At 28.0% G+C, this 13,398-nt stretch overlaps 1 protein-coding gene across 1 annotated transcript in view; it reads left to right on the top strand.

Annotated features, from left to right (window-relative positions):
* The window catches only part of mus301 (mutagen-sensitive 301), a 55,077-nt gene that overhangs the window by 18,333 nt on the left and 23,346 nt on the right, over positions 1-13,398 (top strand). The window contains exons 7-10 of the mRNA XM_075365830.1: positions 486-613; positions 4,226-4,338; positions 9,758-9,901; positions 10,595-10,895. Of these exons, the coding sequence (XP_075221945.1) occupies positions 486-613; positions 4,226-4,338; positions 9,758-9,901; positions 10,595-10,895 (686 nt within the window). The remainder of the gene's footprint in view (positions 1-485; positions 614-4,225; positions 4,339-9,757; positions 9,902-10,594; positions 10,896-13,398) is intronic.

Raw genomic sequence — 13,398 nt, 5'->3', positions numbered from 1 at the left:
TATATTTATGTACTTGTTGAACAAACAGGATGGAGAAAATTCAGTGTTTTTTGTTTTAAATGGTTTGTAATTTATTAAAAATGGCTATGGAAACACAATAAGGGCCTTTCTTGCAAACTGAAGCATTGTGCCGAGTTATATGAAAACAATTCTGTTGTCTGATTTGATTGAAGTGGATATTGTTATTCTTCAAGAATAAGTGCGTTCTTTTTAGCAGATAAACATCTCAGGAATGGCCGACCTGAGACTGCACAAGACTATACCTCATTTACATTCATATATATCATCCTCTGAAGTAATACCTTAATGGTGGTTCCAGAGGCTAAACAGAAAAAGAAAAATAGACTATTTGTAAATATAAAAACTAATAAGATTTATTTTAAAAATTATTATATTTATTACATAATTAATAGCTGTTACTAATCTTAAATTGATTGTTTTTTATTTTATTATGATTTTTTTCTGTTTTGTTTTTTAATGTTTAGAAATTTGCTGAAGTTTAAAATGGAAGAAAAATATGCCTTGTATAAAGCTCTTAAGTCTGAGGGAAATGGAAATGTTTGTAATATACTTAATAAAACAATACCATTTGGAGTAGCATATCATAATTCTGGTAAGTCTGTTTGAAAATTTATAATGAATTGCAATTAAGAATTTTAAAAATTTTTTATTGTCTGTTAACTGTTTCATCACTTATATAAGAATTCTGTTCCTTTAAATAAGCTTTCTCTTTTTAATAATCAATTTGAGATTATATTGCATCCTTTTGTTTATTTCCTAAGAAAATCATAAAAGAAAACAAAATCTATTAGATTGACTGTAAAATGGTCTTTAACAAAATTATATTCATAATATACAATAGTATGAAATAAAAATAGTGAACCATTAGAAGATCAATCCATTTGTAGTGTACAAAAAAAAAACATAAGCTGGTTGCTTGACCAATTAAAAAAAAAATTGAAACTTACCCACTTGTTTCCTACCTGCTTCAGGACCTTAAAACTATTTTATTTAAATTTTTTATTTAGGCAGCCATTTTTACGGTGTGCACACCACCTACTTTTGTGATTGTAAGGGTTTTAGGAAAAAATCATAAATAAAAAAATATTGGTCCTGGAAGAATGAAACAAAAAGCAATTTATTCATATTTTCTTAAAGTGGTCCAGTGGTTTATTTACCTATCTCTCTTCTTGATATGAGAAAATTACCAATAAATTTGAATATGAAAAATGGTGAAATTTCACTTTTGGTAATTTTTATCAAGAGGCAGGGATGGAATACACAGTTTGAATTATTATTTTTTTGTATGTAGGTATATGTTAGAAGTTTTACCATAAATAATATTAATGATGATATACTTACCCCTAAATTTTCATGAATTTTTGAAAACTTTTTTGTTTTCAGTCATTTGACTGGTTTGATGCGCCTTTTCAAGATTCCCCATCTAGTGCTAGTCGTTTTCTTTTGGTATACCCCCTGCATCCTACATCCCTAACAATTTGTTTTACATATTCCAAACGTTGCCTGCCTTCACAATTTTTCCCTTCTACCTGTCCCTCCAATATTAATACTACTAATCCAGGATGCCTTAGTATGTGGCCCATAAGTCTGTCTCTTCTTTTAGCTATATGTTTCCAAATGCTTCTTTCTTCATCAATTTGCCACAACACTTCTTCATTTGTCACTTTATCCACCCATCTGATTTTTAACATTCTCCTATAACACCACATTTCCAAAGCGTTTAATCTTTTCTTCTCAGGTACTCTGATCGTCCAAGTTTCACTTCCATATAAAGCTATGCTCTAAACATACTTTTTGAAAACCATTTTTTTTTTTTTTTTTTAATTTAAATTTTGGCTTCAGATAACTTTGATAGGGCTGGTGATAAAAATCTCAAATTCCCACAACTGACAGTGTTTTTGTAGATGTTTATGGCAAATAAAAAAAGTTTCTTGTGTATTATACTAATAAAAAAGTTATAATGTCTCAAAAATCATGAAAAACCTGTTAAAAGCGATACCGTTTTGACTCTAAATAAGTGCTCCAAGGGGGTTTCTTGTCTTCTTGGCACTTTAATATTTTTATACTTATTACTATAATTGAAATAGACTTGTGTGAACGATTCAACTGCAATGTTCACGTTATAACAGGCGCTTGAAGTCATTTTCTGTCATCAGGAAAATTCATGTTGCAACATGCTCATTTATGCTGGTTGCATCATTTAACTGCGCAGTTACACACTGGTCAGTGTGACATTAGTACAGTTATTTGATTATTTTTTTAAATTTTAGAAAATTATTTTATTTTAGATCCAGCATTCATGATGTATTTTAGGCTAAGTGTATTTCTTATTTTTTAAGGGTAATTTTCAAGTAAAATATATGTAGTGTTTTATATTTCTGTGAATGAAAACAGTTCTCAATACTATTCTGGTAAGCCAACATGTATGCAGTAAACAGTGAAATATATACTCTAAAAATAACCTATTTCAAATTAACAATTTTTAAAAAACTAGCAAATAATGTAGTCTATATATAGTTAATGGGTTTCTGGAATATTCTGAATGTATATCATTATCTAACTTCATTTTATATTTGTACAATTCATTCCACAGGACCTCACTGTAATTTAGCTCGATTTTTAATGAAACTGCAAGATTGAAACATCTTTAAAACGGATTTCTTAATAGGTCCAGTCAGATTTTGTTTTAGGGAGGTTTTACTGTGTAATGGCAAATAAATATATGACATGTTTATAAAATAGTAATTATTACAATTAAAAATTGTTAGTAATTATTATAAATTCTTAACAGTGTTAAACAATAAAACAAATAATGAGTAAATATGAATACCTGATTATAATAAAATAAATATAGCAATTAAAAGAATTATTACAAAAAAATAAAATAATTTTTTACAATAAATATTATTTTGATTACTTTGTTAGCAAAGAACAATAATAATCATAATTTAAAAATGCATTTATACAATATTTGCATTTAGTAATTAAAAATATCTTCATTAATTTTCATTTTTAATTTATTTTCTTCTATTGTTCTTATGTAAGAATATAAGAAGTTTTTAATTAACTTTTTTTATTCTTGGGTTAAGAAACATTTCTAATAAACTTAGAGACAGTGTATTAAAGTGCAGAGAATTGATGTAAGTTAACTGAATCAGTGTGTAATATGTTTCTATTTGTGTTTTATAAAGATGAGTTCAGCATTTTATTTAATTTCATTGAGACTATTTCTAAACAGGAATATGCTTTTAAAATATTTAATTTATCAAATTAAATATTTTTTAGGTAAATCAATTTCTTTTACATATAATACATTATATATGGTTAAATTTTACATGTATTTAAATTTGTACTATTTTCATTTTAGAAGTACTTTATAAAATGATTCGACCAGTTTAAGTAAATTAATAAATCTTTTATTCTGATCAATATATATATATATATAATTAATAATAGTAATAATTTAATTAAATTATTAAATCAATTAATTATAAGGTAAGTTAGGTGTGATTAAAGCCTGTATTAATTATTTTAACCATAAACACATGAAAAGAATATTGAGATATATACATGAAGATTATACAACAATTTTTTTAAAAATTCAATTGCATAAATTTTGAATTCTTAAAACACAAAGGATAAATTGTATTCTTCATTTTCTTAGATGTTTACTGTATGATTATTGAAGGTAAATAAGTTCTATTTAAATGTCTCAGTTTAGAGTGCAGCCTTGTAAAATGTATTCATGTACAATGTGTAAATATACCTTCATTTATGGGTACATAATTTGTATATTATTTCACCTTAAAAGCCTGATAACATGATATTGCTTCAGAAAATATGTAGGAAGAGTTCAGAATGATTTTTTTATATATTGTAAATAAGTTGATTGTATGAATTCATTAATAACGTTTCCTTGTATTGAACATTTAAAGCCATTGTCAATTCTAGAGCTCTTTTCAGTTTGGCAGTGTATATTATTTTACGATTGAGATTTATCATTAGTTTAACATAAAATTTTATTCTAGGATATAGGAGTAATGGGGGCATTTAATTTACTTTTGATTTCGATCTGAGATTCTTAATTTTTATCAGAAAATAATCTTTGAAATGTTTTGGTGATAACTCACTTCATTTATGGTATATTTTTGGTTCAGTATTTGTTGGGTGTATTTATTTACACAGAATTTATTTTGATTAAAAGGTCTAACAACAGCTGAAAGAAATTTAATTGAAGAAGCATTCTGTGCAAAGACAATCTTTTGCATATGTTGTACATCAACACTTGCAGCTGGTGTTAATTTGCCTGCTAAAAGGGTTTGTAAAAAGTTCTTTTTACTATAATTATTATTACATTATTATTAGGCCAAAATTGTATGATTATTTAGATTTTTAATATACAAAAGTAATTTTAAATTACAATAAAACAGCATAACTTAATTTCTTAATCTGATGGTCCTGCATCACCTGGAACATTTCAGGAAGTAGTATCCTGCAAATTAAAAGGTGTGAAATATTACTGAACACCAAAATTCATGTTGATTGAAGTAGTTTCTGTAGAATACTAAATTCAAACAATAGGTATTGCAGTTTTTCTCTTGCCACTTATTATATGTAGTTTCTTGTTTCTATAATTTATGGTTAATGATCACAGTAGTCAATACCATTTAAAAAATAATAAATGAAACAGAAAATGAATATTAAAGAAAGATTGATTGGACTTGTATAAGGATGATTTGTTCTTCAAACTGACAAAAGCTTGATAGGAAAAGTTTTTTTTTTAATCAAACATATGGTTTTCTTTTGAAATGCTTTAATAAAACGATTACCTTGTCATCATTATTAAATATACAGAATGTCCATAAAGTCCTTCCATGATTAGAAAAAACTATTACAGTTACAACTGTGCAGTTTGGGGCAAAAGAAAGAAAAAATTATGAAGTTTTTTTTACCATGTCACCTTTTGTTGCTCGTAGAATGTCCAACTGATAATCAATTTCACACCATGTGTTGGTCAACATTTCTTCAGTAACACTGGCAACAGCTTCAGTTATTCTCTGTCTCAATATGTCCAGATCAGGTATGGGTGTTGTGTAGACTCTGTCCTTAACATAACCCCAGAGGAAAAAGTCTAAGGGAGTTATGTCTGTTGCTCGTGGTAGCCAGGGATTGAGACTGTCACACACAATTTCTGCCATGAAATGATTTTTCAGAAAATCTTGAACTAGTAATCCCCAATGTGGTGGTGTGCTATCCTGCTGTAAAACCACCCTAGGTTGAAAGTCATTTAGTTGAGGTATAGCAAAGTGTTGGAGCATATCCAGTTAAATGTTAGCTGTTATTGAAAAAGAAGGGACCAATAATTTTGTTGTGCACCAAACCACACCACGCATTTACTTTAGGGAAATCTCTAATTTTTTTCCCTGGTAAAGTACAGATTTTCTGAGTCCATATTCTTATATTATGTCTGTTTACTGAAAAACACAAGCTGCAGGTACTCATTGTCATTGTCAATCCGTTGCAAAATCTTTGTTACAAAGGCAGAACGACAAGGGCCGTCATCTTGCTGTAGCTGATGACGGCCCTTGCAATATCTAAAATTTATACGCATGCAACTCTTGTTTTTTGTGTAAAAGTTTCTGCACTGTTGACTGGGGAATCCCTAGTTTACGAGATGCACAACTAGTAGATTAGGAAGGGCTATATAAAAATGCTTGCTGCACAACTTCAACCTTCTCTTCACTAACAGATGGCCATCCTGTTCGGAGAAGGTCGACTACACTTCCAGTTTCCTTAAACTTTGCATATCATGCAACAATACTCTTGCTATCAGGTGCTGGGCATCCATATTCCCTTCTAAAATTTCATTGCACAGTAATCAATGATTTTGACTTGTGATATGATATCACACATTGCACTTTCTCCTGGATTGATGTAATTTTATAAAAATTTGATCACAGTGCCTTCTACTCTGCCTCTACCTGCAACAAACCAATATAAAAGAAACTTGATAATTTTTTCTTTGTTTTGCCACAAACCACACAGCTGTAACTGTAATAGTTTTTTTGTAATCATTTTTGGCTTTAATCTCATTTATTTTTTATTTTATAATTGTGTATTTTGTGATTGTTATTATTGCTTGATTTATGTGTTGATCATGGATTTACACAAAATAAGACAAATTTTGTGTTATTGATCATAGATGATTGTTTTTCTTGATTTAATCAGATAAACGCTATGGCAGTTATTTTTGTAACCATGGAGAAATATATCTACCTATTCCTGAAGTGATTTATATAATATACACAGTATATAATATAATATTTTTTCAGTCTCCGCTAAGTGCAGAATTAGAGAATACTCTTACGTTTACTTTTTCGTGTTCAAAACATTTTAACTGTTACTAGTTTAGAAAATAATTTAGAAATAATCAAAAGAGTAAATATTGATCATGAAAATAGTAATAAAGAATTAGAAATTTTAGAAAAATTATATATATATATATATATATATATATATATATATATATATAAATGTAAATTCAGCCTTATAAATCTGCAAACAGAATTCGATGAAGACATTCTTTATTTAAGTTTGCATACAAAGATAAGATATTGATTGATAAATTAATTGTTATTGCAATACTTTTCATTCTCTTGACTGAACAGATATTTGTTCTGAATTTTTTAAATGTTTTTTTTTTATTAATAAACAGTTTTTACAAAATAAATAAAAAGCTATAATTTAATGTGTAAATGTAAAAAAAAAAATAAATAAAAATTGTCAAAAAAACCACTGAAGATGGGCTTAGGCTCAAAAACATTTTGAACATGAAAAAGTAAAGGTAAGACTTCTCTAATTCTGAACTTTGTGAAAGTTGAAAAAATATTTTATAATATGTAGTTATTTAACATACAGAGGAAAAGGAAAGAAAAATTGAACTATAAAAACAAATAATCTAAATAAATTAATATATACAGTATATCTGAAAAGTTCCTGAACTAAATTAAATAAAAATACAAATTTAAAGATAAACAAATTTACTCGCATTAGCCCTCTACATAGAACTCTTCTCTAGTTATACACTTGCTGCAATGCCGGTAGAGCCTGTCAAACACTCTGGAGAAATCACTTTGTTGGATCGCCTTCAACTGCTTGGTGCAAGCCCTTTGAATGGCCAGAATGTCCTTGAAAAAGTGGCTTTTCTTCTTCAACTTGAGTTACAAGAACAAAAAATAGTCTGCTGAAGCCAACTTGGGTGAATAGGGTGGGAGAAATAAAATGGTGATTTGATTTGTGGTGTAATAATGTGTTAAACTGTTGCCATGTGTGCCGAGGCATTGTCATGCAAGAGAACCAACTGCCCGGATCCTGGTATTCAGGTTGGATTCGACTAATGTGAGGTTTAATTACTTCCAAATAGAATTAAAAATTTATGGTTTGATCAGTTGCGCGTGCACTTTCGCAACGTTTTCATTGTGAACAGCTGTTGACAGCCTCCTGTTTCATTCATCGTCATCCAACGACTCTCTGCTGTCTTTAAATTGCTTCCACCACATGTATGTTGTAGTACAAGATCACTGAATGCTTGCTGTATCATAGAATAAGTTTCAACAAAAGATTTTTGAAGTTAAACACAAAATTTTATCTCACTTCTCTGTTCCATGTTGCGGGCTTGCACAAGGTCACATGAACACGCACGCATGGCTGAATATAACTTGAGACTGGAGTGGTGAAATTTTGTACACATACTCATCAGACATCGTACTACATAGTTCCTTGGTTGTCTGAGAGATAGTGCTATTTGTATCGACTACAGTTAGTTCGACTAGTATAGTTCGGGAACTTCAGACATACTATGTATTATTATGTATCAATCAAAGATTTATGTATTTATTTTATTAAGTATATGACATTAAAGTTTTATTTTGGAAAAACACTTTACAAAAGGTTAATGTGATCATATTTTCATAAAAAGAATAAAACTTGAAAAAGTTAAATAAACTAAATAAAGTTATTACAGTTTTATTATCAGTTAAGAAGCACTAAGAATAGAGAAGCAGAGATATATATATAAAGATATATAATAAAAGATATATATATAAAACGGGATTAAATGGTGATTACTTTCTAATGTTAATGTATTCTTCAGTTGCATTGTGTTGTGTGTAAATGTAATAAAACCACTTAATTTTTTCTCTTAGCACTGAAATTTATAAGGAAAAGGTGAAGATCCCTGATGTACTGATAAACTGAGAAATAAATAGTCAGAATGCAGTGCTTTATCAACAGATTACCTTTGGTTATACAGGTTTAAAAATATTTATATACTGCTCAAATGTTAAGAATAAGTTTATTATTGTTTGATGATTTCTTTTCTATAAGAAAATTATATCTTAGTACTAATCACAAAAAAGCAATGAGGAAATAATGATGAAACATCATAATGTCATTATTTAGTTTATTTGACTTTTTTATGTTTATTTTGTTATGAAAATATGATCACATTTACCTTTTGTAAGGTGATAGTTTTACTCTTGTTGAAAAGAGTGTTTTTAAAAAATAATACTTTAATGTCTTACACTTAATAATCAAAGAAAAAATTTTTAATGTTTGTTACCTTTTTTTTTTGAAAAGATTTATTTATAAATTAATAAATCTTTGATTGATACATGATAATATATTATATGAATCACTTCAGAAATAGATAGATATGTTAGTCCATGGAAAATTATGTCTTATACTTTACTAAAAAGCAGATTTTTTAAAACAAATTTCCAGTTGATGAAATATTGAATGAGTATATATTCTGTGTTATTTTCAACTTTTAAAATTTCAGGGAATAAATATCTTTAGCTCATTTATTTCATGATATTATACTAAGTAGCTCTCAAAGGGTTAAGGAGACCATCCATTCAACTTAATTTCCTAGCAGTAAGCTCAAAATACATTTATATGGTTGGGGGGGGGGGGACAATTTTGGTTTATTGCAATACTGAAATCATGATTTCAATTAATCTTGTCCTCTTGCTAATCTGTATAATAAAAGCCTCTTTGTTAAAGTCTGCTTTAAGAAGAAGAAATAACATAGTTCTTTCTTAACTAAAGGAAGAAATTTAGTTTCTAGTACTGTAATAAAAGTCAAGAACAAGTCTGAAATATTCATAATGCAGTTTCTTGTGTACCTGTAAGCTGTTATTTAATATATTTTCTAGATTACTCTTTGTCAGCATTAGTAAAAAATTAAAATAATCATATAAGAGTAAAACATGACTTATTTCAATTTACCTGATCCTCTACAGTTGAATATGTTTGTACGTTAGATTTGATTTGGTGTATTTTATATTTTTATTTTGTATATATTATTATATATTGTTTATTTTGTTTATGCTTTTGTAATCGTATATATAAAGTTGAAAGTGGTTGTTAGTCTGTCAGCAAGCGAAGTGAGCTCTGCGGAAGTCCAGGGGGTGGGGCTCTATGGTTAGATGGGAAGGGCGAGCTCTGCAGCTCTGAGGGTTGGCCCTGGGGCTTGCTTGTGTCGATTTGGACCACAGGGTCCAAGGGGCAGTGCCCTGACCGGCTAATTTTTTTAATAATTATTTTTATGTGTTCAATGAGGTGGTTGGGTTTAATGTGTTCTTTATTTGAAGCTGCATTCCATTTGTCGAATATACAGTTATCTTTTGCTATCCTTTGATTATTAATGTAGATTTTGTAATTTGCATTACAACAGGTTATTTTGAGATCTCCTTATATTGGAAGAGAGTTCATTAATTTAAGTCGATATAAACAAATGGTTGGAAGAGCTGGTCGTGCTGGTATGACTGGAGGAGTTGGAGAGAGCTTTCTTGTCTGCAAGCCTACAGAGACTAAGAAAGTTCGTATATCTAGCATTATTTATATCTGCTTATTATTATGAATTAATGTTGTAGAATTATGCAATGCATAACCAGTATTCAGTGACCAGATTTATTTTACAGAATATTTTATATTTAGTATTTTATATTCAACTTATGGTAATAAATTAACTTTACAATTAAGCAGGTTTGTTCATTTATTCTGATATAAAGGCTTGTTTTCAGATATAATATGTATTAAAAAAAATTCATAATAAAGTCTTTTAACAGGTCAATCAATTTGATTGTTCTGTTTTCTAAATAATTTGTTCCTTCTTGAAGAAGATTTTTAGATAACAAATAATTTTTTTTTAGAAACATTTTAATTTTTTTTTTGTAATTTAGTGTCCATTGATTTGATGTGATGGGTCTTATATACTCAAGATAAATTCTGTTGTTTTTTATTACTCTAAAATGACATTTGTGTCTATTAACATTTATTCTAATAGTACTCTATTGAATACAATTTTTTTCACATTCATATACCATGAGTTTATTTTTTAAATTTGTACTTCTCCAGTGTATTAGTAAAATAATGTAGTTATTACATTTGTATTCTTTATGTTAATGATTAATTTAGCACGTATCTGAAAGAGTTGTATGTAATAACATGCTGTGAAATTTATAGCACGTAAAAATTTTGACCAAAATTTGGTTTGTTTTATTATATTTAGGTTGGTGAGTTGTTGTGTGCACCAATGGATTATTGCAAAAGTCATTTACATGAGAAAGAAAGTCTGAGTTCGTTTGTTATCAGTGCAGTCGGTTTGTGTATTGCTTCTAGCGTCCTGGGATTAAAGAGTCTATTAAAAGGAACTCTCTATCATTTACAGAATTCTAAAAATTCTAATCTAATCTCACTAGTAGATGAAACTGTTTCAAAACTTATAGAATTTAACATTATTAAGAGGATCAAAAACCAGTCTGAAGAAGAAAAGCTGGTGTTATCAAATCTTGGAAAAGCAGCAATGAAAGGTATTTTATTTTCTTGCAATGTTTTAATTATAAAAAAAAAAATATAATGACCAATTTAAAGATAAAAGTATATATATATATTTTTTTTTTTTTATGTGCTTAATATGTATTTTTTTCATTGTTCTGTTTTCCAAATAATTTGTTCCATCTTAAAGAAGATTTTTAGATAAAAAATAATTTTTTTTTTGTAGTTTAGTGGTCCATTGATTAGATGTGGTGGATCTTGTATACTCAAGATAAATTCTGTGTTTTTTATTACTCTTAAATGACATTTGTGTCTATTAACTTATATATATATATATATATATAAACAAAAAATAAAAAATATATATATATATATATATATATATATATGAGAGAGAGAGAGAGTTATAATTTTTTTCTGTTTTGACAACAGTGGTTATTTTCTGAACATTTTTGTCTCCTTTTGCAGCTACACAGTTGTATCATACTTACTTTGCGTCAGCAGTATCCTTGTGTTGCTGTAAATGAATGTGATTTTTTTGTGGTAATTTTTTCTTTACTATGCAAATAGTGTGCTGTTTATTGCTTCTGATTTCTTTTTCCATTGATATGGCTTTCGCATATACATACATCTTATACATGGGGAATTTTAAAGTAAAATCATTCTCTTATAAACAAAAAACTTCTTTTTTTTTAATAATGATTATTGTACTGCTATTACTACTACAGATATTTTTTCTTTTCTGAAAAAAAAAATGTGTAGAACCAAGAATAGGTCAAGGCACCACGTAAGCTTATTGGTACCTTTTCTTAGATCTGCCTGCCCATTAGACTACTACAATTTGATTGAGATTATTTATTAAATTTCATTCTATCATAGTTTTTTGTATTGTTTTAACTATAACTTGTTTTTTATTATATTTGTTTGTTGCCCAAGATCTTGTTTTGGTTTTTTGAAAAGGTGAAAACTCATCTATAGGAATCTTCTGTTTTCACAAGTATGGACATCAACTTAGTCTAGTCACCAGTGATGACAGATTAATATTCAGTTCAATTTGCATTGTTTAAATTTCTTTCTTTCTGCATTAAACAATCAACTGTAGTTATGCTCATTCTGTCTTTCATAGTAACTTTTTCATTCACTTCAACAATTTGAAAAGTTAAAGGATTTGCCACAATAAAATGTTTTTCATTCAAAAAAAATAATTACCAAATGCATTGCTCACTCTAAAAGTTAACATCCTCCTTCATAAAATCCTTCAAGAAATCAATCTATGCTCTTGACAATTTGACAGTCACTGGAGCTGTAATGAGCATTGTGACATTTTTGTCTTTTTTTGTATTAAATGGTTGAATAAATTGATATTACTTATAATTACTTACCCTTATCCTTATACTATTACCTTATACTTTTACACTCTCCTAGTATTATAGGATTTTATTCACAAAATGAGTTTTCATTAGGCGTTATTTTGAAAATAGCCTTATGTTTTAATGAAAGCTATTTAAAGCTATCATAATAGTTTTTCTATACAAGCGGCAACAAAAAATTTGGGTTTTTCATACTAATTTTTTAAGAAGTGATTTAATTCTAACTTCTCAATAGCTATACCCTCAGGTATATTAATACCTGAAATTGCCATTAGGAACCACTGTAGCTGACTTTCTTTTATACACCTTTGCTTGTTCTGAAACATTCTATTTTCAGATAGATTTTTAAAATAGTGAAAGAAAGAGGTGAAGATGTGTGGACACATTTTTGGAATTTTTAGACATCATGAATTATTGTAAATTGCCAAGTTATTCATGAAAAATTTAGTTAAGTTGATAATCTTGTAAATAAAATAATTACATAAATTCTGCATAAACTGACTTCTTAAGAAAGGAAACACACTTGTTAATGATTGCTTTTACATATTATTTTAACTTCCATTGTTGTTGGATATTTATCACAAAGTTTGTTGAACTTATTCAATTCAATAGTTGTCTTTCCATTTTTTGAAGCTTTTCTTAATTGAAGTTTAATGAAAGTGATATTTGGCGGTCCTGATTACCGTGATGTAGTAGCCATGATTAACTTTTTTATTAGCAAAGAAAAGATTATTAATTTATGTTTGATTAGTGTTACCGCACTGTCTATTTATTATTTTTTTTAAATTAGGAGTGGTGGTGGGTTTGGCTGCTTATTTTAATGAAATAATAAATATGAAGAAGTAAAGTATTTTTGAGATAGGATGAACTGTTATGATATTTTAGATAAAACAACACATGGTTGCATCGACCATCCTCTTGATGTGTTTCACTATGACTAAAGTAGAAAGTTCTATTAAAGAGCAGTTGAATTGTTGACATTCTATCATTGTTGCAGTAGCAACCTTGGAAAGTAAGTGGTTGTTGATATTTAGATGCTTAGAACAATTTTTTAAGTAAAGTTTTTTTTACAAATTTTCAGAAAAGTATGTTTTTTCTGTAATGTAAAAATAATTTCTGTAACGCTGCTTCAAATTTTTCCATGTTTTATTAAATAGTATCAGACATA

The sequence above is a fragment of the Lycorma delicatula genome, chromosome 5 (assembly GCF_047948215.1).
Source record: "Lycorma delicatula isolate Av1 chromosome 5, ASM4794821v1, whole genome shotgun sequence".
Taxonomy (NCBI): domain Eukaryota; kingdom Metazoa; phylum Arthropoda; class Insecta; order Hemiptera; family Fulgoridae; genus Lycorma; species Lycorma delicatula.
Note: the sequence above shows the minus strand (reverse complement) of the source record. Positions and strands in the feature narration are given on the sequence as shown.